Source organism: Molothrus aeneus, chromosome 7 (assembly GCF_037042795.1).
Source record: "Molothrus aeneus isolate 106 chromosome 7, BPBGC_Maene_1.0, whole genome shotgun sequence".
Taxonomy (NCBI): domain Eukaryota; kingdom Metazoa; phylum Chordata; class Aves; order Passeriformes; family Icteridae; genus Molothrus; species Molothrus aeneus.
In genome coordinates, this window is record NC_089652.1 from 10,721,894 (window position 1) to 10,746,911 (window position 25,018).

Consider the following 25,018-nt stretch of genomic DNA (forward strand, 5'->3'; position numbering starts at 1 on the left):
TGGGACCGGGGCTCGGCGGCCTCTGCTGCCTCGGCCAGCTCGGCACCGAGGGGCTTTAACTCCGTACTCAGAGGGATGGGGCAGTTCTGGGCACGGCAGGGTCGGAAATGGGCGTGCGGGGCGGGGTGAGGCCCAAGCAGCCAGAGGGCCACCAAGGATGGGGCTGTACCCTCAGGGGATGTGAACACTTGGCACAGAACACCTTGGGACGTCTCCTTCTAATAAACCGAAAGGGAACGTTTATTTCCCAGCTTTGAACAAAGACACGTGGCACTGGTTAAATGCACGCTGTTGCACTCCCCATTTATTCACACTTAAGCACAATTCTGCTCACAGACTGCAGTAGCACACATTTGTCAACAGACAGAATAATGCTCATTGCAGCAGGACACCAGATTCCACTGGCAGGAACGGGACAGTGAAGAAACTTTGGAATTGTCAGGTAACAGTTAAAAAGTCAAAGCAGTAAAATTTTGCTGTGAAGGTTTCCACTTGGCATGGACTTCTGAAGTTAATGCCTAAAAAAGACAAAAAAAAAATACAAATACATGAGACTAATACAGAAATATCCATACGCAACCAAGGTGTGATCCAAACCAAGACAAAAAACCACTGGCTGAACCTCTGTTCCCACAAAACAGTTCTGAACACTGAAAAGAACTACCACAACCATCCTGAATTATGCAGGACAAAGTTTCCACCAGTCATTTTCTCACTGCTGCTGTGATTTGTAGTACAGCATCCATTCTGAATTCCCTTTTCTTTTTGTTTTTCCATGCACAAAATATACATTCTTTGGTGTTGTGTAATTTTTCATTACATAGCAGCTCAGCAAAAAGAGAATTTAGTATTAAAATTTGAGTGCAGTCTTTATTATGGTTCATGATAATAAGAATAAAGCTTTAATTTTTATTATAAACAGACAAGGTGTTAAACAGTCCAAGAACAGGACAGAGCTGGAAATCCTAAGCTGAATATTGATTACAACTTAAGCACTTTAAGATACTGAGTAAATCACCAAAATGCTTTGATTTAAATCTTGTTGAAATTCTCAGCTATTTGTAAACCAGAAGAAAACAATATTTACTGTGAATGTAAAAGAGAATGTATGCTTTGTTAGTGCAATAACTTATGCTAAATTAATTTTCTTAATCTACATACATCACACAAAACCACTAATCTCAATTTGTAATCTTACTCTTTTCAATTCCTTACACAAAACCTGCATCCCCTAGTATCTGTACATTTGCAGAATTCTACTCCATATGAAGGCGGGGAGAAAAAAGAGAAAACAAAATAAATCAGGGTCTATAGAGGTCTGCACAAGCACCATGTGTTATTTTATCTAAGTAGTAATGACCTCATAAATCTCTGCCTCAAGAATTTTAAACCCCACTTCAGGCAAGGGTTAAGGTAGTACATTTTTAATTCCTTCTGAGAAAGAAGTTGCTTTATACTTCAGTCAGACTCTTTCTTGGTTACACGTGACATCAGAGGACAAGGCACCCTCTTTTACCTTCATCAGCGGAATCTTTCAGCCTTTGAAATAGTTCTGAAAGGATTTTTTCTTTTCTTCATAATCTGCAAATGCAGAAGCAATAGGATCTGAGTAGAGCCTTGGTCCTTCATTGTTCACAGTGAAAGTGGCTGGGAACTTCCTGAGATCCAGACCCCTGCCTGAGAAGTAAGCCTGGAGTGTTCTGAAAAACTGAGCAGATCGTGGATGTGAGAATAAACAGAGCATGACCCATGGAGATTAATTATTTCTACTGACACAAATTAGATTGAATGTTTATTCCTCTGTGGGATGAAATCCTCAATTCTGATAATAACCTGATACAGTGTAGGCAACCTAATTCAGACATGCCCACTCCCTCCATCCATGCCTTGTGCATCTATGTGAAGTCAGAAGAGCAGCAACTGTGTCCTGCTCATTTATGCTCCCCACTGAACCACGGGGGCTGTGAGATAACTGCACCCCTTGGAAAACAGGCACAGCCAAGCCCCTGCTGACAGCAAACTGGAAACCTCTGTAAACATTTCAGTAGGAGTCAGCAACAATGGGCAATTGATTTGAACTGTTCCCCAGTAATCACTTCCAAGGAGAAATTAAAGCTTTTTAAAACACTGAGGAAATATCAAAGGAAACCAATTCTTTTCCTTCACAAATTCTTTTTAAGATTGTGCAAATGTTCTCTGAGTGGTGTTTTCGTAGCTGTCAGATGCAAACTTATTTGTACTTCAGAGTACAAATAAGATGCAATCAGAGTACACATCTGAAAGAAACACAGTAATCATTCCTCTTCTGTTTCACAAAACAAGTGGCTGTATAATAAAAATAATTTTTTAAAAACGAAAGCTGCTGGATGGAGATATAAGCACATTTTGAGCACTACTGTGCTCTGAGAATGTCTCTTCAGTTAAGGGGTACATCTTGACTGAGAAATGGTTATTGACCATACAAAGTGCACAGCTCCTAATATTACATCAAATGGGCCCCTCTTGCCTTTAAATTTAGACAATAAGGAGTCTCTTAATGGAAAACAAAAAAAACCACACAGAACCTCAGCTCTCTTTCTTGAAACATTTCCTTACCAGGTCTCTATTTCTGGGGTTATCAAGAGGCTTCCATTTATCTTCTGGCTGGGAAGGAGCACCCTTTGCCAGTCCTCTGACAGCCAATACTACATACAGACCCAGGAGCAGCCCTTTCCACATGCTGGAGATGAACAGACTGCCTGTAAGAGGGATAAACAGACATACTCCTTAAATCCTATACAGCTGTCACTGGGAACACACAAAGCATGTGAATCCAAGAAAATCTGCCCACTGCAGATTACATCCATGTGCTAGCAACTCTTTTTTTTTTCATAGTACTAAGGTCCTTGGAAGAACAAATTATTCTAAACAAGCATTTCCCATACCAAAGCTATTTCTAGACACTGGACTCTCCTCTGATGGACCGGTAGAACACTCAACACAAAATATTACATTTGTAAGTTTACCTTTATTACACAAAGCCATTTTCAGTGGCTAGTACAGCACCAGGCTAGTATGCTCCAAGGAGAATGCAAAAATATGACCCAGGATCCAGAGAGCTCAGTTTTATAAAACTGCATTACATTTTACTACATATAATAACAAGTGCAACGGTATTTAATACAGCCTGGTCTAACATACTAGAGATCCATTTCACAACTTGACTCAGGAGGAGAAAAGGAATTCTCCCTCTCACATTCTTTAAAATAGAACTTACCAGGGAATTTGGCTTTGGCTTGCCCCTTCTTGGTTGGTCTCCTTGTAATCTGTGAACAACCTGATCTCTGCACTTATATTTCTAGTAGACTGTAGGTGGGTGTCAGTGACGTTAGCAGGAGCTCAAAAATACAGTAATGATTCCATTTCCAACCATGACATAAAGACCCTTGAGAATTTCATCCTTGGTACTCTTCAGACCTGTTGCTATTGAACAGTGCAGTACAAATTCCTCCCAAGCTGTATTGCAGAAATTGGTTGTAGGCATACAGGAAGTTTAAAACAATTCCCAGGAGAAATGGCACAGCTTTATCAAAATATTATTTTTTGTTAAAAGTAATTAGCTGTCTCTCTAGAATGGTGACTAATGGTTTTCAAGTAAATGAGATCTGGATCACTCTCTTGATGCTGGAAAAAGAGAGGGAAAAGTAAGGTCTGCTTCAATATCCAAAATCATAACATTTTAGTGGAAGCATTGTTTTCCTGCCCTGATTTTATCAGCAGTTAATATTCTCCTGTCACACTAGAAACTAAAACAAAGGCTGCAAGGAGGACTCTGCTAATTTACCTTGGCCTTAGTGCATAGCATTCTGCATATCAAAGCTGCTCATATTTTTTATTATTTCACTGCACTCTTCTCTCCGCTATGTAGATGATACATGATTTAGCATCACATAAAATATGTCCCTAAATAGACATGTTAAAATTAAAAATATTTGACCATCACCTTACTCCCGAGTGTAGATGTTTGTGTCTGACTAGAAGCTTTACATTTTCCTTTGGTTTAAATTTTGAAAGCAAAATAAAAACCTGCCACCAGCCTTCCAGGAAGGTGAAGTTTTGGATATCCAAACATCACTAGCAACACAGTAAACAAAATCCTAGCAGTGTTATTTTCAAGCTGATCCCAAGCACCAAGTCTTCCATTCCCAAAGATGAGAAAGAAACCCAGATATCCCCAGGATATGCACTGGCCAAGGGGAGGACACTTGATAACTCCACAGTTAGCACTTGTTTCTCCTCTTATTCCCTTCTGCTAAAACAGCAGCTTATTTTTGTGACTACAGTAATATATAAAAATTCAAGACAACTTATCCAGCTTGTTTATTATTCTGCATATTTGAAGTTTTAAAAAAATCATACACAAAAACAAAGAAAATCCATTAAGCCCCATCAATTATGTTTCATAACACTCAACTTCCAGACATTGGACTCATCAAGAACAGAGCAGTAGCACAGAAAACCACAAAAAAGGTCCCAGCATAAAGGAACTGTCTTTGTTGATATTCTAGGTAGATACTTATTTCAGCTAGAAATTGAAATATGCTCCTGTAGAGAAAATGACAGGAAGGGGAAAAGGCAAGATTTACAGTTTGGGATTAGATTTTAGTTCCTTATCTTTGGAAAGAGGAGGGGAAAAAAAGCCAGAAGAGCTGGCAGTTTTCTTCTACCTCTTTTCTCCCCCTCAATTAATTTATTCCATTGATTTCTTTACAAAGAACTGGGGATATGCAGTGTATTCAGCTAATAAAACATATTGAAGTCATCTGCAAATATGAAACAAGCTTTGTTACTGGAAGAACTCAGGCAATGTGGGTGACTGATGAAGCATGCAGATATACAAGAGATTCAATTAGCATATATTCTCTGTCAGCTGTCTGAAAAAAAAATCCATACACACTTGTTGCTTCCTGAGCTAAAGCTCTGAGAAACTGTTGGAGCTAAAAGTCTGTTTAGACCTATAGCTCATTGTAATGTGTGGGTTGGTCTTTTTTTAGTAAATTCAATTCCTTCCTTCAGGGAAAGTCAAATATAAGCAGAACACATTCATATTAAAATACTATTAGTATACTTACACTGACTGAATAAAATTGCAACCTCATTTTTGAGGACAGTAGCTAAGTTTAACAAATGCTATCAAAGCCAGATGTCAGGGGGCTGCCTTTTTAATGCACCCAAATTTAAGCATCAGGTTTTCTTGATAAACATCTTCAATAAATTAAATATTTTCAAAGTGTCTATACTAATTACATAACCTTACTTTCTGGCACAGGAAGTAATGTTCATGTATGTTTGAATTAAACTGCTGTGAAGATGAAAATGCTGATAGCATTGCTTGCTCAGTTCCACACAATTCACCTCTGAAATGTACAAATTTAAAATATACTAGTTTAGCTGAGAACAAGTTTTATACATTTGATGCTCTGTATAAAGTGTATTGTTCAGGAAACACATTGAATTTTATTGCATTTCCTGGCCATGCAGCCTGAGGTGTTGGAGTTAAGACACTGAGCCAAGCTTCACCCTGTCTATCCAACTATCTTTATTGCACTGTACTTGAGGTGTGAAAGAAGCACCTGTTAAAGCACTGCTCCAACCACAAGGCTTTTTGTTCACTACTTTTATTTTCTGCTTAGAATCCCAAGTATTACAAGTCAGAAGGAAAAGCACCAAACTGCTCCACATGAGTACCTGAGGCAAGACTAAAGGCAAACACGGCTCACAACACTCAGCGTGTTTGCACAACAGCATACAGGTAACACAGAGCAGCACTGGCAAGTGGCACTTTTTGGGATTTACAACCATTTGTACCAATGCAAGCACGTTGGAATACCATACAAAAATATACAGAAGTGTTTCTTTAGCAGGGCATTTGCTATACAGAAAGTCATGCACACTTAGGTAAAAAAAAAGACAAAAACCAAATTGAAGTACACACTGCAGCCAGGGAAATCAGGAAACAAAACAGGAACATCCCAGAGCAGCTCCCAATCAAGTTGCCCTCAACTACAACAAAAAAGTATCTAAATGCAGTTTTTAAAGGCTGTGAGATGTCATCTTTCAGCAATTACAACATCATCTGAAAATACCTCTTCTCCAAGGTTTTCTCAGCATCTCACAAGACAAGGACTTTGCCAAAGTTTAGGATACATGACATGATCTGTAAGAACTTATTTATAAACATTTTTATAAGCACAATAATTTGCTATAGCATTATTCAAACATTTATAGATAAGACCCTGTCAACATCTCTAAAAATCTGTAAATATTAAGAGTGAGTTCATGTACAACATCACATTTGTGGTAGCTACATAATAACTGAACACAGAGGCAGAGTTAAAAACTTCTAAGACAGATTGCTTTGAGAAGTGATAAGATTTTCCCCAAAATTACGTGTTTTCTTCAAAGTTTTAAGTCCATTTACAACCAACAAATCCTTCCCTCCCCACTAATCACCCAAACAGGGTATTTTGGCCAACATTATTCTTTGTGCTTGAAAAAAACAATTAAAAGGTCAGTGGGGAATCAAGTTACACGGTTTCTCTCGAGTCATCATCATACATGAAGGCCTTAAAGGTACTTCTTCCTTCTCAGTACTAGAATATTCCAGTGGCTAGAAAATCACCAAAGGCCAGGAGTGCTGAAACATCACCACAAAATAAGAAGTGAGGTGACTGGAATGAGTTTAGGCAGCAGGGAAGACACCAAGATGGTCTGTTCCATGTTGTGCTCAGCAGCAGCAGCAGCAGCACTGTGGCAGCCAGAGGGAAGCAGGAGCTCAGTGAAAGGAAATGTTTTCTAACATTGCTGTGTATTGCTCTGTGAGCAGCTGGCAGGCAGTTCTTTGTGTGCATGTCTAAATACCTCCAGTACAGCAATAACCTCTGAGATGGCATCACTTTCCAAGGTTCAGTGCTATATGGGAGGGGGAGGGAAATCAGAATTTGTTCAAAACACACAGAGAATCCTCTAGAGACAAATAAGAAAAGCCAGCAGTGGCTTTTCCTGAGCTCTTTTTATTTAAAAATATATGTAAGAAATCCTTCTACTATATTAAAACAAGATTTTAAGATCTTAAGTATTTCTAGTTTTCTTTAATGAGTTAGGATAAAAAAAGTGCAATTTTTTTTCTCCAAAAAAAGGAATCTACATATGAGCTTTCAGGGATTTACATGTGAATATTTTCCCTAAAAAGTAAAATTTAGTATTCAAAACTTCTGGAGCCTTAACACAAACAACCAACCCCGCCCCTGTCTAGTTTTCTTACACTGGTGAAGATTTTGCTATTTAATGGCTTAAATACAGTATTTTGCTTAAACTAAAATTGAGATTTTTTTTTAATTGAGGACCAAATAGCAAAATGTTTAAAAATAATTTGACACACAGACTTCAAAGCTAAGACAGATATCTGCAACCAGTTTTCCTTCCTTGTTTTTCTTTTGGTCACAACAGAAAGGCTTGAAAAATTCAGGTCAGCTAAAGCCTTCTGACTTTGGTTGGTGTGATTCCAAATAAAAAATATGCTGTACTTGTCATAAATCTTCATTTCTCTAAGTGTAAAATGGGGTCAAAATAACTTTTTTAAGCATTTTCCCCAAATCAAGTTTCAGTATGATCCACACAAATATTTTTGGTCAACTTCAAAAATCAAATATAAGGCTATGGAAGTCCACAGGCTACAGTTGGAGTGTATTCATTTACTGGTTTAAGGCACAGTATATATGTATTTTTTTTCTCTCTCTAGAAAGCTACAAGTTTAAAGTCACAGTGAGGAATTTCACATTTCAGTTTTGGCCTGGCACTCTAATCATATGTGTCCTGTCTACTACCTGTAGATTTCTGTAAAGTATTCCAGCTGTCAGGTGCTGCAGTCTCAAATCCTGTTTCCAAACTCAGACTGAAGTGGGTGGAAAATACTGAAGCCTGAACTGATCCTAAAATAGTGCACTTAGCCTTTTGTAAAAATAAACATCAACACACTTGCACATTTGATACTTAGATATACCCTGAATTATTTAAGTTGGAGGGGGAAAACAGTCTTGGCTGATATTTCAACAAACAGAAGGAGTCTACAGGACACAGCTGCTGCACGTCCTGCCAGGTGAGTCCCAGTTCCACTGCTCTGGGCACTCCTGCTGGGCACTACAGGCCAGGGACGCTGCAAACCAGAGAGAGCTGCATGGGGAAGGAGGACCCACAGTGATGTGCCACAAAGAACAAATATTATCATGTTCAGCACTCCTGGTTTTTAGAGACAAACTCAGCTCTGACACCATACGTTCCTACAGAAGCCAGAGCACAAGCTGCCAATAACTGTAGGGAGACAATGCTTACAAGGTTTGTTTATGGCAGCGTGAATAGCAAAATGTGTCTACATTTAAAAATGCAGAAAGAAACCTTACATCTTAAGAAAATAAATGCAAAATATCACAGTTCAGGTTTTCATCCTACAAGGCAATAAGCACATATTTGAGGCAGTTATGTGCTTAGACACCTGAAAAATTGAGGGCTGGGCAGATTTGCTTAAGTAAGAGCTATGGAATTTTCTCTCTAAATGCTTAAAATTCATTTTTAAAAGCAGCAGTGTCTATTAATAAGACAAAGTGTATACTTTTTACTTGAGTTTGAGGATAGATGAGCTGATTAAAAGTTTTGCACACGTTCACCCATAAATAAAAATATACATCAGAAAGTATAGTCTTTGCAAAACGTTTTCAAATTTTTTAAGACTTTACGGATTCTAATATTTTAGTTCAAAGTTCTGGCTCTAAAAAAAAGGTAAAAATTGTACTTTAAAATAAAAAATGGACTAGTTTTGACTTGTCCTTCATTGTCACACATTTCCTGGAGGCTATACAACAGCAGTATGTAGCTTTGGTGACAAAAGTATGTCTCCCCTAAAGGAACAGTGTTGAAAATTTTATATTTTACAGTGCTAAATGCTTACAAAAGCTAGCCTGATTATATCCCAGAAACATAAAAAGACATGCAAAAAGTCAAAGCTGTAAATTAACTGAGAAACATTCACCATTAAAACACTAAATGGAAAATAAGCATCAAGAATTCAGTCTACTTTACAACCAACAATTTCCTAGTAGCTTAGTGATTTAGAACAGCAGCACAATTCTGTACAGACTCTACAACCACTTCCAAAAACATTTTCATAGCTCAGAGTATTAAAGGTCAGTAAATGGCTGGTTTTATCTCAGTATAAATACAATGAAAGCCTAAACACACTCAACCCTGTATTGAAATAACTTGATTCAAATGGAAGTTTCTCAAATGTTTACATTTATTAATGACTACATAACAGACTTTATTCTGTGCTCAGATGGATCAGATTTATCAGATTTCAGAAGAACATCAACTGAGTTTATCACTTGTTACTGGCAAACATACGGAAAATGAGATGTATCAAACACTGACATGTGCAATGCTTTTGAGGTTAAATGTGAATACATTTTATTTTGTTAATCACTGACTTTAAAGTTAGTCCAATTAGGTTATAAATGAAAAATTCACTTAGACATACCAGCAGTCTCTATGCCTTCTACAATGTATTAGTACTGCACTGCTCACAGTTTTGTCATTTGTCATCTATTTGTTTTGAAACATAGCAAATTAATACTAAGGAATGATTTGCTTCATGAAAAAACCAAAATCAGGGCAGAACTCTAAATGTCAGAAATAATACTAACTTAAATTCCATTTACTGCAGGTTTCTTGGAAATAAAACATACAAAGAAATCTCCCCCCAAAACCCCCAAACCAATCCTCTTTCAACAGGATGCTGAAATGTGACTCACTGCAACTTTTAAATCACAACTTAGAAGATTAGCTTTGGACAACGTTAATTCACTCAGTTCCAAGGTGCATTTGGTAATTCCAATGAAGATGTGAGTTTTTCCTTATCAGACACAGAGAATTTCTAAGAAGTGTTAGCTACACGTGTCATTGCAGCATGATGAGACTGTGAGGAACATGTTTGATGACATCAAGCAGAAAAGATTATATACTTCCAGAGTAATTTCAGGGTATGAAGCTACCACCAAAGCTTCTCATTAAATCTCTCCCTGTCAAAGAAAGACTCTGCTGTACCAAAAGTTAGTGGCATTTAGTATTTTAAGTTCTTACCCTGTTTCCTCATTCTGTCTCTGATAGCTTATAAGAAAATCATATTAGATCCACATAAATAGTTTTTATTTTGAATGCATCCTGAGGTCTAAACCCTTACAGTTTGTGCCTTGGTCTCCTCCCACATGGTCTAGATAATCTAAAATGTGAAGAATAAAGTGGAATTTTAATGTAATTAAAGGTAGTAAGAGACATTATAATGTATTTGCCAAAAGCTGTTCTATAAATGCAGCCCACTCATAATAAAGGATATTTCAGTAATATTTACATCTCCTTATATATGCAATTAACAGTGTGTGTGTGTATATATATATATATATATTGGGTTATCCTATGTTTCTGCTGCAATGATAATTGAACAGTGGCAGAACTACAGATTCACCTAACAGAAGCTTCTTGTCCAAAAGTAACAACAAGCAATCATTGTATTTTACCCGAAAAACAACCTCAGACTGTTACAAAATCTAGTCCTTTTCAGAATGACAAGTAGGAGAATTCATCCTCTCTCAGAATGGGATGAATTGTAAGACTCGTTCTAATCCTATTACCATCCATTGATTGTATGGCTAATCTAATTGGGATTAAACTCCTGATCCGCCAAAGAGCTGAAGTTGTCCAGTCCATGATCACTGCACAATCCAGTCACACATCCCTGCCAACAGTTTAAATCTATTAAATGGCACACAAGGCATTTAAATTCAAAATAGGAGCAAGACTTCCCCTCTTTTCCCCAGTAAAGGTAAACCATCTCTGAGAAAAGGGAGTGTTGAGGGAGATGTGAAAAACTCTTGTCATCTGGGATCTCAGACTCAGGATTATACCTATCCCTACCTCCAGCTTGAAAATCAGGCAGGAGAATACACAAGATACCAGAACCCACTTTATGAAGAGTTCTAATAATCATCAATAGAACTCCAGCTAAAAAAAAAATCATTAAATGAAAAAAAAAAAAAGTTGCATTAAATGAAAAAAAAAAAAGTTGTTATCCTATGCTGCTGTAATTCAGTAGGTTTCACTTTATGGCATACTTTGAAAGCTATTAAAGATACCAAATGTCAAGTCTGTTTCATTTCCAACAGTTCCGACAAATGGATTCATGCAGAAAGAGCCTGTTAAGGTGGCAAAACAAAATCAGAAGTAAAATAGAGTAGTAAGCCAAATGGACCATGAAAGTCAAGGAAAACTATCTTTTCCACAGAAATCAGACCCTGCACATTTCACAGCCCTTTACCAGCCCTGTGCAGTTCTGCCACCATCTTTCATTCACAGCCATTTGCAAGTACAAGAACTCTGTTCTTCTGTCTGAACAGCAATTTCTAGTGAAACCAACTGGTGCATTTAGCTACAAGTATATTAAATCACACAAACTATCTTATATACATATACTGTAGCATACATTTGATTAGAAAATATCAAGATATAATCTATTCAAATAACTTTTCTGATTTACAAACACTATATATATATTCTAACCTTCTTTTTGAAAAGGTTAAGACTAGAATACCAGCACATAGATTACTGATAACAGTGACAGTGGTTTGGCTAACTACAATACCCTTACTCAGTTACAGCACTTGTAATGACTTATTAATAACTTGAACTGCTGATATGGATATAAGCAAACAAAACACACGTGGCTTTCTTCACATTTGTCCTTCATTTTGGAAAGTCACTGTGTGAATTGAGTCTTTCCACCAGCTCAAAGGAATTGACCCTAACAACACATTAGAAATAACTGAGGCACTTAGGCAAGATTATTAAGATATGATGGAATTAATGGGTCAGGCTGACTGGATCAAGAGTATTCTTGATTGACTGTGAGCAGCAGATTTCCTCTTGGTATTCCTATAAGATGATTGAGCTGGTTTGGTGTTTCCAGATGAAGGGAACAGGTATCTCAGACACAGCAGAGACAGCTAACACAGAAGCAAGTAGTAAGCTCATCTCTACACAGAATCAATACATCATTTAAAACTAAGGACTGCTGAGATTTCTTCTGTTGGCAGAACACATGCCCAGGGGACAGAATTCCTTACACATAGCTATTGTAGGCTTTATTATAAATGGCAGTCACTGTAGCATCTAGGCACTAAGATAAAATTTATACAGAGCTAATAATTATGGTCAGTATTTCCCACTATTACTGAGTTTGCCCACATGCAGAAGTTAGCACTGTATGGCTGGACAGGAGTTTGCAGGGTTGTAACTATTCCATATTCATTTTATGCACTGGCATTTATTAGGAGATGGTTGGTTCTCTGTTTACAACAGGAAAAAAGCCTGCCTTGTCTACTTAGAAAGAGTGCAGCAAATGAACTGGTAACTCACAGCATATCTCAACATTTGCTAGCTTCTACATATGGACAAAGTCTAAGGATTAATTTCAAAATTCCAGAGAAAACTGACAATGTTTTAAAACAACATTACAGCAAATTGTTTATGAATCTGCTGGTATCCTTCCTGAATAGAAAGCTACATAGAATACTGTTGTCTTCTCACTCTCACAAAAAGTAAAATGTGTAAGACTTGCAATAATCTCACAAATGTTCAACTCACACTGATTGAACAAATGATTTGATAGAAATAACAGTTCTATATAAGCAGTACATTCTAGTTTGTCTAGACACAAATGTGGCAGCTTTTGAATGTAACATAAAATCATTCAAAGTATACTTGGCTGTGTGGTTTTTGTGATAGTCACAGTGTGCTTGAAATGTATTGAGTTTTAACCAGCATACTTTAGACCTGCAAGAGATGCAAGTTCAGAACACAGACACTGCATGGCACAGTGAGTAAAAAAGGAGTTTTCACAAAGCAGTACAGTGAAATACCAAAGTGTCTACAAGGCAGAGTATTGAGATGTTGCACTGGTATGAGTCATGTGCTTATACACAGTTAAATCACTCCATTTTCAGAGACACGAAATAAACACCAGGAAAAGTTTTCTAAGCAACATGAATAAAACCATGAATTATCTGCAAAGTATTCACAGTTCTGTCCTCTTTCCCACATAATGTAAACTACTGATCATATTAATTTAGGCATTTCTGTGTTGCAATTTTTCCCATCTCCAGTGTTAAGTTTCTAGGGTGCATTGTCCTATATAGAATGAACATTACACAAAACAGCACAGCACGTGTAGAAGAAGAGAAAAAGTTACAAAGTGTGGGACTCTGTATAAATGCATTCGTCCAAAGGCCAGCATTGCAACAGACAAAGGGAGTGGAACTTTGGCTGCAATCTTCAAGAGTTTACTATAAGAATAGAAAGAAAAAAAATTATCATTTTGTAGCCACATATGCAGAAAACATGCAAATGCCATATATCATTTTCCTTTGCAAAATAATTTCTATTTCAAGGCTTTGTTAATCTTTAAAACTGAGTAACTAGGTCTAATAGGCCATAAAAATTGATGCATAAGCAAGAGAAATTATTCAAAAAGGTTAATGTCCTTAAAAATATATTAATTTAGAAATTTGTTCTCTGTAACATAGGAAGACTTAATGGTTTGGATCACTTGAGATAACAGGTACTGGTCAAGAGGATAAATGACATTTGTTATTTATTGTCATTCATGAGGCATTAACTAATTTCATATCTCAACAAGAAATAATCTGTCAGCAAAACCAAGTTCTCAGAACTTCTTAATCCAGTAGGGAACACATTATATTTCTTCTCCCATAAGGGGAGCTACAAGAACATAACTATAATCCTGTAGAATTCCCTTTTCTTTCTAACTGTCTGACAATAATTGCTCCACATATTTGGATTCTGTGGCACTTGAAATAATTCAATGAATTGTTAAAAAGTCACTTTTCAAGAAGTTATTATGCAGCCAATTGCTTAGATAGCACGTACTTCATTTATTTCCATGTGGCAAATACAGGGGATTTTTTCCTCTTAGCTGAACTAGAGGCACTTTTGCACAAATCTTAGCTCATCTTTTAGACTTAACCATATGAGTTCATGAATCTCTATAGAGGCTGAACAATTACAGCATAAATTAAATTTTACCACACAAATGGTAATTCACAAAGAAACAGGAAAGCAAAACTAGAGATTGGGCTACAGTACCTTGATTTCACTTCAGAAGTACTTGAATTCATTAGAATTTCCAAGATGCATATGAGGATAATAGCTGTGGATCTCCAGGGATCAGGATCAAGCCTAACATTGTACCTGCAAAGAAATGGTTTAAAAAGCACAGCACTTCTAAACTAGGCTGCCAAATAATATCCATGTGCTGATGACAAAAAATATACATGAAAACAATATGGCATCCCAACCTGATTTTAAATCCCTTGTGAAACATTACTTTGTTCAACATATCACTGATTCCCTTAACACCTATTTACACCACAATACAAACCAGACAGGATAGAGAAAACAGTAATAATTTACAGTACTCTTTAATAAAAACTGTAAGGTAACTAATAATGTAAAGAACCAAACATTTATAATTTTTATTATCTTCAAAAGTTCCTGTAACTTTTTTCCACCTCTGTGTCAATTTAAGAACTTACCTGAGATTTTTTAACCAATAAATTAAAGATGGCAAGTTGAGCAGCACAATCCATGTGAATAAATTAAGGACTGTAATGTGCATCTTAAGACTGTTAGCAGCTTCAGCAGATGTTTTACTGTTGGAAGGAGACTGTGTTGCTTCTGGAATGCTGCCCACTGAACTCTGGGCTTCGACTGTGGGTGTACTGGAGTTCTGTGAAGTTTCTTTTGAGTGGCCTGAATCCTGGAAATGAAAGACAGAAGTCACAAAAATGTGCACAGGCTTGTAAGAACCCATGCTGGGGAAAGAGGAGGGGAAAAATATCCTAACAGTATCACACCAGCTGTGATTTAGGAAGAAAACCTGCAATTTATGCCTCAAAAAGCCACCAAAAGCAAAGTTCAATTTTAAAGTATCTAAATTTAACCAGAAATTTCTCATACCCTAATAGTTTATATGTCTATGGAAGAAAAGAATGGAGACTGTAAATGCCCTGACACCAATGAAATGAAAAGCAGTTCCTGGAAGGGGGAAGAACAAAATAAAAGGAGTCATAAAGCATGGGGGTGAAAAATCACAGATGATCATTCACAGGAAAGATATAGGAAGTAATGCAACTGGGAGTAAAATACTACCTGTAGGAATAAATAGCAAAGATAAACGAATGTGTTGGCAGATACTAACTTCCAGTGATAGCAACCCCCACAAATGAAACAAAATATAATATAGAGATAAAAGGAGAGGATTTTCAACTAAACACGTGAAAAATCCACTCAAAGAAACCCAAAGAAAACTTCCAACAACTTCTTGTGTCAGACTTTGTTCTATGTTTGCAAAAAAGAGCAGGTACTTATCATATGCTGTTATCCACACCTGCTTACATTTTTGATCCTATACCTTAAAGTAATCCAGAAAATAAAGTTCACACTGCATGGACCCCAACACTTCTTCACTGTGTTTTTAACAGCTCCCTGTTTACAGCAGTCTCAGTCCATATTCATCTAACACATCCTATTTGTCATCTCTGGACTAAAATACCTTGAACTCCACATGCTGCCTCTCTAGAAAAAGCAGTTTTACCTGCAGTATAGATTATTACCTAGAATTTTATTTATTTTTAAGATAAGCCATGCATAATCAAAGACCAAAAATTTAGACAAACCCTGTTAATCTGTGTGTATTCAGAGACAGAGCTTTCTTCTGAGACGACAAGGTCACATTGCAGAACCTTCAAACAGCAGTCATGTGTGATGGAGCAGGCTGCTCATGGCTTGCCTGTTCTTTCACACCACACATGCAGCAAGGGAACTACAGCTACCCAGTCACTGCAGCACAACCTAAGAGTACCAAGGCAGAAGTTTGCCAGACAATTTTTGGCCAGAGTTTGGAACAGAAGCAGGAAACAGACTCACCCTGTTGTGCATGTTTTGCTCTGCTCTTACAGTTACATGCAGTTTTACAACCTGTAAGACAAGCAGTTGCTTGTTTAGTAAGGATTCTTCACATAAAAGATGTAGTACAGGAAAAGAAATTGAGGAGTCCTTACTCTTCAAGGGAGGTATTACTCTTTGTTTTTATAGTATTGCCTAGCTATAAGTTAAAATTTTCAATCTTCTGCATTGTTGTAGTGGGCACATGGGACCACACATTTCTTTGTAAGAAGCATTAACCAGAGAAGAAGAAATTTCTACAGATTATAAGATTATGACAGTGAGAAATTAGAAATAACTATTTCAAGTATGGGAATAATAACATTTCTTTTGTGTATGAAAAAGGGTAATCTGGATTTTTGCTTTTCACCTGGGGTTAATTCAAAGCACCTAAAATTTTCAATTCAGTTAACATAGAGAATGTTTAGCCTTTCAGTACCTTGAACAAGTATTGAAGATAAATAATGAGCACAGCAAATGCACCACAAGTGGTCCAGCTAACCAAAGCAAGGGATATCATCCCACAGAGTCTACTGGGTGTAATCAATTTATCTTTCTGAAGTTCAGGAGGTCTAAAACAAAAAACAAACCAGAAACAAAACTCCTGTTGTACTTCTTCTCAGACATCAATTTCTGCTTGCTTTCAAACCCAGATGTCTAAAATCATGCATAACTTCAATCTGCCCAGAATTCAATCTTGCCCAAGCATTCACACAGAAACAGACAAACAAAAAAACCAACTGTCAGGGTGAAAGTCATCTAGAAGAGCATAATTATATAGCATCATGTTGTTTTACCTAATCAGAGTTAACCATAATGAAGAGAAGAGTCTCAGAGATGTAGAGAAAAATACTCCACTCCAGTAGGCAATGCCTGTCCCAAAAAGAAATAGAATCAGGGACACAAGGGGGAACCATGCATCCTGACTACTCAGTACAGCAGCATCCACCTCTGGTAGTGACAGTGACTCCCATATCTCTCTAAACCAGTTAAACCTGCCAAAAACATGAAAGCAGTATTATTTATCACTTCCAATTGCTCTTACAGTTAGATACCTATCAACTATTCCTTCTATTACAGTCTTTCAAGCAAAATAACAGTCAGGTGTTTACAGTGACTACAGATAAAATAACAGTCTTCCCTAGCAACAGTTTTACTGAAACTTCTGTTTTGGAAATTGCTTTAAACAAATAAATGATGCAAACTCACCCCTGCAGAAACACAACAATGCTTATAAGAGGTTCTACTTTGTAGGGTTTTGCTGTCCTAACTAGTTGGAGGGAGAAGTCTGAACACTGGCCTAGGATCAAGAACAGAGAGCAGCTGTAGTTACTGCCATGTCATGAACTTCAACAAACATCATCCACAACAAAATACAAATTCAGACAATGGTGAGTTGACTTGAAAACAAGATAACCATGTCTTGCAAGAGTACTGCAAGGCTGCATACTTTGCCACCAAGGCCCTTCTCCACCGGGTCCCCACATTAAGGTAATAATGTGGTACCCACATTAAGGTAATATGGCACATCAGCTTCTAGAGACATTGTGGAGTTTGTAACAAACACCCCCTGAACTTTAATAAAAATGCATTTTGTCTGAAGACATGACAGCATAACAAAGCTGCAATGCAACTCTCATCTTCTTGCAAGAAATAGTGTTTTCTACACGTTAACAATGTATTTTAAACTTTTACATGTATTTTTAGGTAGATTTCTGGTAATTCTAAACTACTGTGCAACATCGATATTTCACAGGGAGGGACTGAAATTTAAAATAATAAAGAAATATTTTGCTACAACACAATCTTGAAGAACTACCAGCCAAGAAAAAATTAAAATGAAGAGCACAGATCCAAGTATTTCTGCAAGTTGAATGATATTTATCTTAAAAAATTCACATTTAGCTAGTCTTTCATCAGTAAATTCAATAAGCAATTTCCTTAAATACACTTGTGACAGAGAAAAATATACAGATTTTTAGAAAGCTACCTGTTGATCTCAATGTGCTCAATTGTCCTCCATAAGTAAGAAGAATATTAGAAACAATATAGACTGGAAAAGCACCAGCATGGAACCTTACTATCTGAAAGACAAAGATAAAGGGATAACTTCATTTCTATCTATAAAAATATATTTAAAGAACACATACACAAATACTATCATGAAGCCAGAATGATACTGAGATTAGAAAATCTTTCTTAAAAGATCTAGCTTCTCATTTTAATGCATATTTGATAATCTACAATATATAGATGGGAAATACTAGAATCTCTCATAAGCAGTTAATGAAACAGGTTTGGATAAACAATCAAATTAGAAACAACTGGGGTTTTTGCCCAGTCAAGACAAGTATGAAAAAAATCAAGTATTACATTTCAGTAAAGTAAGTTTAAAACAATTTAAAGGCCACTTTTCAAGCAAAATCTGCATATAGTTATCTATGCTTTTAGGCAAAGAACTTTTGGAAGCGATTATATGCATGTATTAATTGGCTTCCACTCTCTCAAGTAATGATTAATATACCAATAGCCTATAAATTCTATAAATGTTGCAAAATAACAACAAAATGAAAAATCCTTGCTCTAAATGCACATATTCATGTAGAGAACCTTGCCAGTTTTATTCCAGCACTACACTTAGGTGCTTGCAAATTAATTACTCTTCAGATGCAGAGAGCTGCAGATGGCCAGTCTATTTTTACTGATCCCCATGTCGAAATGTATTCTTCATTGATAACCAAAGAAGATTTGTTGAAAAGGAGCATATGGACCTACGTAGACTTTTTCCCCCAACTTAATTGATGCCAAATATATTTTAAAGTTCTAACACCGCTGACTCATCAGGCAAGAAAGTTAAAGTGACCTACAGATATTGAGCTCACCACAAAGCCAGATACTGCACATTTACAGCAGCTCTTTAGAGCTAGAGAGCTTTTCTGCTCCTCTAAGGACCAGGGCCTGACATTCATCCAGGGGGAATCCTTGCCAAGGGAAAAGGCTGCAAAATGATCACTGAATAGTGCTTCCTCTTGGCATTGAGAAGGAACCTGAAGTGCCACAGTAAGGAAGGGAGGAAGTAAAAATTTCTATAGATGCTACTGACATAGAAAAACCAATTTAATATTAGGTTTTCTTACTTGCCCAAGAACCTGTAGAAGTGATGTCTTCAGAATTACCTTGAAAAAAAAATATATTGCTTCATACAATGGTAAGCATATTGTTTCATACAAGGCCTCTTAATTTTTAAGAAGCAAACTTAAGTTCTAGAATACAGCAATCCTACAACTAAAATGTTCAACACCTTACTATTGACAATTAAAAGCAAATGCTTTAAAGTTTTAGAGTCCAACTTTCAGTACTAACCCAGCTGTTGCAAAATACTTGTAACACACACTACATGTGAAAAAGACCAAACAGCCCACCTTTAGAATTGCTTAGTAATTATTTAGATTAATTAGCTATGGTTTAAAAAACTGAATTATGCAAAAATTATCCAGCAATGCAAACTAGCTATAAAATAAAACTGTTTTACTCACTTCATACTGACAGTCTGGGGAAGAGTAGATGTTTAACTCTGGAAGGCTGCTGTCACTGTGAGGCTGAGCAATGTGCAGTTTGGCAGAAATCTCAGCAAGAGATGGAACTCTGAAACAGCAACTTACATGGTCACTGCTGTCCTTATGACCAAGCAGAACAACCAAAGGTGTCTCAGTCTTCAACAAGTGCACATAAAGCAGATCTACCACACCAAGTGTCACCTCAAGCTGTGAGCAAAATGGTGTAAGGAACTTGTTCACCCTGTCACAAAGAACTACGTAACATCCTCAGTTCCCTCTCCTCTGAACTATCCTGGGACATGGCACTAAGGAAAGCAGACAGGTTCAGTGAACACATAGAACATGCAAATATCCTGAGTGCCAGGAAGGGAAAGAACATATCCTCAGGAATACAATTCAGTTTCCTGAAAGTATTATGTTGCTGGAAAACACAGGGGGCTGGAAATTGTGAGGTGTCCTTAAGACTTCTAAAATAAACTAGAAATACAGTTTTCCTACCATCTAAAATTCAGTCAGGTGTTCAACTTCATAAGTGACAGATATATTTCAAGCTGTATCATTTGATTTTGTCAGGACTATGCTGCTGAAGCAAACATAGGGCTGCTGTGTAATCCAAACCCTGACTTCCAGGAGGAAGCCAGCATCCAGAGTAGCCACTGCTCTCCACTGATGAGAAGGTCAATGATTATCCTGAGAATTTCAGACCAGCATATCTGACTTCTTTTACAAGAAAATTAGTGAGAACCATTAAGCAAACAATTAGTAGGTATTCTTATTCTAGGAAAAGTCAAAACAACTGTGTCAACAAGGGCAGAAAGGTAAATGAGGAAAAGATGCAGAAGTTAAACACTTAACACTGGAGAAATGTCTCACATCAGAAATATTACCACAACAGGATGCAAATATTCTTTAAAAAACATATCAAGAAGTTATTAATTGGTAAAGTCCTTACTTTGCTACAGTTATTGAGTCTTCATATGACCAGGGGATATGAAGTCTGTAAACACTTGGCTTTCTTTCTGAAATGGAACAGCATTAAAAAATATAAACTTAACTAAGAACCAGATGTGGCAACTGTCTCTAAAAACTCCAGGGCCAGTAAAACAAAGGTGGCACACAGATCACTACACAGAATTTCTGGGCTTGCAGTTACATTGCCATTGACATTGCAATGCAGATCAGAGCAGTTAGCAGCAAACAAAAATTACATGGTTAAACTCAGGCTGTTACAGGACAAGACAGTGAGACATCAATGTTTAAAAGAAGAACCAGTTTTGAGAAGAGTTCTGCTTTTCAATATGAAACAAAACCTCAGCCTAATAAATTCATCATTTTCTTTCTTTTGAAAGAGGGTCCTTTAGCAACCCATCCTGTTTAAGCTTATGTAGCTCAACATTCAAATTCAAGTCCCGTTATCAGAAAATAAAAATCCTAAGCAAATGTGCTTTTCTCAAGAAACACTTTCAATATAAGGCAGAATCCTGATGGAAATTCAACTTCCCTTTGCTGGGAAATAAGAAAAACAAACATTAAAAGACTAATTCCTCATTTTTGTTGATCCATCCTTCTTAAAGTGGGAAGTGAGAGTTATTAGCAGACACATTTGAACAGACCATAGCAGCACTGCCTAAACTCCATTGCATGAGAAGACTTCAGTATCTACAAATTTTCAACAATTTTAAAAATAAATTTGTACTTTAGAAGACTTCTATTTACCTTTGAGTGACTGGCAGTGACTGTCTATATAAATTTTGAAAGCTTGATATATCTAGAACACAAAAAAATAGAATTCACTCACTTTTTTCCAGACAAACAGTGGTTACATTACCTTAAAAACTTAAGTAGCATTCTTACTTGGTTGAAGTGCTGGAGCTGTACATTGTAAAGTAGTCCAGTTGAATTTAATAGAATTTTGCTTGAAGAAAACCCTGGAAAGGGTACAATAGTTTCACTTATTAGAGAAAATTATCTGAGAACTCACTACATATTCAGATTATTTCTTTTCAGGAAAATTACATACTTTCATATCTGTAAGTCTAAATCCCCACATTTATTTCTTTGTTACTAACAAAAGCAGTGTTAGCTTTAGTGAAAAACAACTCCCAAAAACCTCCTGACCAGACATTTTTAGGCAAATTTATTATCCAAAGGTTAGTTATATTAGTTTTCCATTTTTTCCAAATGCAATATGCTATACTTACCAAATGAAAAAAGATGTGTTACAGAGAGCTGGACTGTTCTGGAATCCTCTTTGAAGAATTCACAGCCCAAAGTATACTGCAATTGAGGATATTAAAAACAGATCTAAACCAAAGCACAAGACTAGAAAGCCTTTGTACTTGCCAAATTACATTTCCCAAGTGATCTCTCCTCTATCTTTGCTTACCCTGAACATTGTGCATTGCTAATTTCACTGCAAGATGCCTCCGTCACAACTATCTGAAGATACCCTCAGAGAAGAACATCACACTCACATTAATCCATGATCCAAGAAGTTGTGATAAACTTCTTGGATCATGGATTAATATACCACAGACTGTATTTGTGTCACAGAAAGCAATGTCAGCTCTGATTAGACTGGAAATTCCAATTCAGTACTCTGCCATTTCCAGGACTAACTGGAAAGGTCTGCCAGATCCAGATGGGTACACACCAAGCCTCCAAATATCCCTCTTACTGGGATCCTGAGAGCCCTTGATACAAAGATATCCATCTCATTTGTGAGACTCAAGCTGTTAAACTCTGCACAACTCAGGCTACTACATCATTTGTGGTTTAAGAGCTTGCAGAGCTATCTGACCTATGCTTCCCAGAACCCAGGTGTGCTGCCTCCAGTTATCTGTATTCTCTGCTAACCTGGTAAGAGAAATGACTCTTCAAAGGTATGAACATTCAGGAAAACAATCAGAGGATTAAGAAGAACAAACAACATTACCATTAGAATCTCCAACAGGAACTCTAAGAACTGATTTGAGAACCATGGCCTTGTACATGTTTCAAGTGCTGTTCATTGCCTTGTTGTTTGCTATTTTATCAAAGTGTTTCTGAGCTTACAGAAGCTACTTTCAAACCACTACACTGTGGGTTCTATGGTTTCTCAAAGTAACTTAGCACATATTAAATATACTTCCTTTTCCTCCTGCCCCTGCAAGTTATGAATACACTAAGCAAGCAATTTCTGAATGTTGTATTTTTTTACCTTATTGCCAACTGCAGGTGGTACCTGAATGACAATGTGGGACAAAGAAGGATAGTCCAGAAGTTTCAGCATTACAACCTTAAAAAGAAAGGAAAAAAGGAAAAGAAAGAAGGAAGTAGCAAAGCCATAACTGAACATACCCCTTAGCTTGCCCCTTGCCAGTTCCCAGTTCTCTGCTTCCTGTGGAATACAATCTGTGCCAATGCTCCAAACACAACAGCTCCTTCCTCTATGACTTGCAACCACCCCCTGAAGCACCTCTCTCTCCTATAAATTAGGTCCACACTTACCTTGGTGGTTGGAAGTAACTCAGCTCTCCAGGATAAATCAGCAGCTTCCAGGCTGTAAAAATTCATGCACATTAAAGGATGAGCATATTCATTATGCAGGCCCAGCATTATGGCAGTGGATTAACATACCAGCTCCTCTCTCTCTCTGAATTAACATTTTAAATTGAGAAGAAATTTGGCTGTACTGCTACCACAGCAATTTATCAAACTGCAGTAATTTCAGATAGTGCAAATCTTATTTGTGCAAAACCAAGCCAAGCAAAGCTCCAACTCTCTTGTACAGAAAACCTGCATCATGTATTAGCCAGGCAGCTCAGACACAAAAAGAAAACTTTTCATGAGCTAAAACTGCACTAGCATTGAATTATTATGCAGTTTTATTAGCATCTGTTAAACATCAAAACCACAGATTTTCCTATGGAAATACCTAAAATAGAGAACATAAATAAAAAAATTTGTTAGCTGGTAAAGAGTTTGTAGCAGTTCTAAAATGTGTTCACACACTGAACTGCAACACATCCATTTGGTCACCAGGTTTTGATTTTTTGAATACCAGAATACTGCTGTTTCTCTAAATAGTGTTCATGACCTCAGGACAGTCCACAGCCAACCCACTATTGTTAGATGAGGTTTAAGTAGCAGTCCTGAACTAGTAACTTCATCACTTCATGCTGATCAAAGGTTCTACAAAGGAGTCACAGCCAACTTCTTGGATCAGGAAAAAGCAATTGTGACATTTGGCTATCTGCTGGAGGCAAGACTCTGGCTGTACACCTCAGTGAACCCAGAACAGATAAAAACTTTGCTTGTTCAATTTTGCCTGGAAGCTTTCCCTAATTTGAAGGGTGGATTGAATTTACTTTGAGTCTATTTTACAAATTTAAGCTAAGACAATGTTTTAAATCTATTTTGTAATGACTGTCATAAAAAATAACCACTAAACCACGCGCCTTTCTAAATACTTTTCATATGACAGTAGCAAATTTGAAGTAAGAAAGAAAGAGATGCTTTACTCCACTCTTTTGAAAGCTCTGTGTGACATTTGATGTCTTTGTCACAGGGTTCTCAAGAAACAGAATGACAGAGTGGGTTGAAAAGGATATTAAAAACCATCTAGTTCCAACAGCTCTGCCATGGACAGGACACCCTCCACTAGACCAGGTTACTCAGGACCCCATCCAGCCTGGCCTGGAACATCTCCAGGGATGGGACAGCCACAGCCTCTATGGGGGAGCTGCTCCAGTGCCTCACCACCCTCACCGTGAACAAGTTCTCCCCAATATCCAACCTAAACCTGCCCCATCAGTTTAAAGCCACTACCCCCTGTTCTGCCACCTCATGCCCTTGTGAAAGGTCCCTCTCCAGCTCTTGCTATGAAGGTCAAAACCACAGCTCCCCAAAGAAGAATATCACCTATTTTCAGAAAAGCTATTCTTTCCTGTTTTCCTGGTGATCTAGAAAGCATGAATTATTTACAATAATGATTTTACTTCCCAATCCCTTCCTACCAAGGATAATTTATACAATTTAAATTCAAACACAGCCTCACAAAACCCATTTGAATAAAGAACAGGATTTGTTCATACTCACCACATTGATGAATTAGTGTTCATGCAACCATAAATCCAGCTACTTGTGTCCTGTAAAGTCAATACCATAAAATACTCCATTACCTAGGCGTGATTGCATTTATGAATATATTAAAAATACTGATTACTTCAAACAATGCAAGGGTTAAAACTGATGATAATTAAAAGACTGATATCAATCTTGCAATTATAATTGCAAGGACAAAAAGGTGAAGCTTTAGAGTGACTGGTGGGGGTTTCTAGGAACCATGTTAAATAACTTCAACTTGCCCCCCTTTG

General features: G+C 37.1%; 2 protein-coding genes across 3 annotated transcripts in view; both read right to left on the reverse strand.

Moving 5' to 3' along the window:
• Positions 1-277: 277 nt before the first annotated feature.
• On the reverse strand, positions 278-9,194 carry C7H2orf66 (chromosome 7 C2orf66 homolog). The gene is made up of 4 exons (XM_066554058.1): positions 3,257-9,194; positions 2,596-2,738; positions 1,517-1,708; positions 278-518 (listed from the first exon to the last, which is right to left on the reverse strand). Exons 2-3 carry the CDS (start codon positions 2,716-2,718, stop codon positions 1,535-1,537), a joined length of 297 nt encoding a protein of 98 aa, XP_066410155.1. The 5' UTR covers positions 2,719-2,738; positions 3,257-9,194; the 3' UTR covers positions 278-518; positions 1,517-1,534.
• The window catches only part of PGAP1 (post-GPI attachment to proteins inositol deacylase 1), a 36,818-nt gene continuing 15,383 nt past the window's right edge, over positions 3,584-25,018 (reverse strand). Inside the window, exons 11-27 of one of the 2 annotated variants that reach the window (XM_066554056.1) lie at positions 24,741-24,790; positions 23,151-23,202; positions 22,861-22,938; positions 21,863-21,938; positions 21,516-21,589; positions 21,378-21,429; positions 20,614-20,680; positions 19,641-19,749; positions 19,242-19,280; positions 18,095-18,188; positions 17,314-17,404; positions 16,902-17,099; positions 16,544-16,676; positions 16,087-16,137; positions 14,694-14,917; positions 14,245-14,349; positions 3,584-3,663 (exon numbers count right to left, since the gene is read on the reverse strand). In XM_066554056.1, coding sequence (XP_066410153.1) covers positions 3,630-3,663; positions 14,245-14,349; positions 14,694-14,917; positions 16,087-16,137; positions 16,544-16,676; positions 16,902-17,099; positions 17,314-17,404; positions 18,095-18,188; positions 19,242-19,280; positions 19,641-19,749; positions 20,614-20,680; positions 21,378-21,429; positions 21,516-21,589; positions 21,863-21,938; positions 22,861-22,938; positions 23,151-23,202; positions 24,741-24,790 — 1,527 coding nt within the window. In that variant the 3' untranslated portion in view covers positions 3,584-3,629. Of the gene's footprint in view, positions 3,664-9,306; positions 13,425-14,244; positions 14,350-14,693; positions 14,918-16,086; positions 16,138-16,543; positions 16,677-16,901; positions 17,100-17,313; positions 17,405-18,094; positions 18,189-19,241; positions 19,281-19,640; positions 19,750-20,613; positions 20,681-21,377; positions 21,430-21,515; positions 21,590-21,862; positions 21,939-22,860; positions 22,939-23,150; positions 23,203-24,740; positions 24,791-25,018 lie in introns of those variants that run through there. The other variant, XM_066554055.1, reaches the window with a different exon arrangement.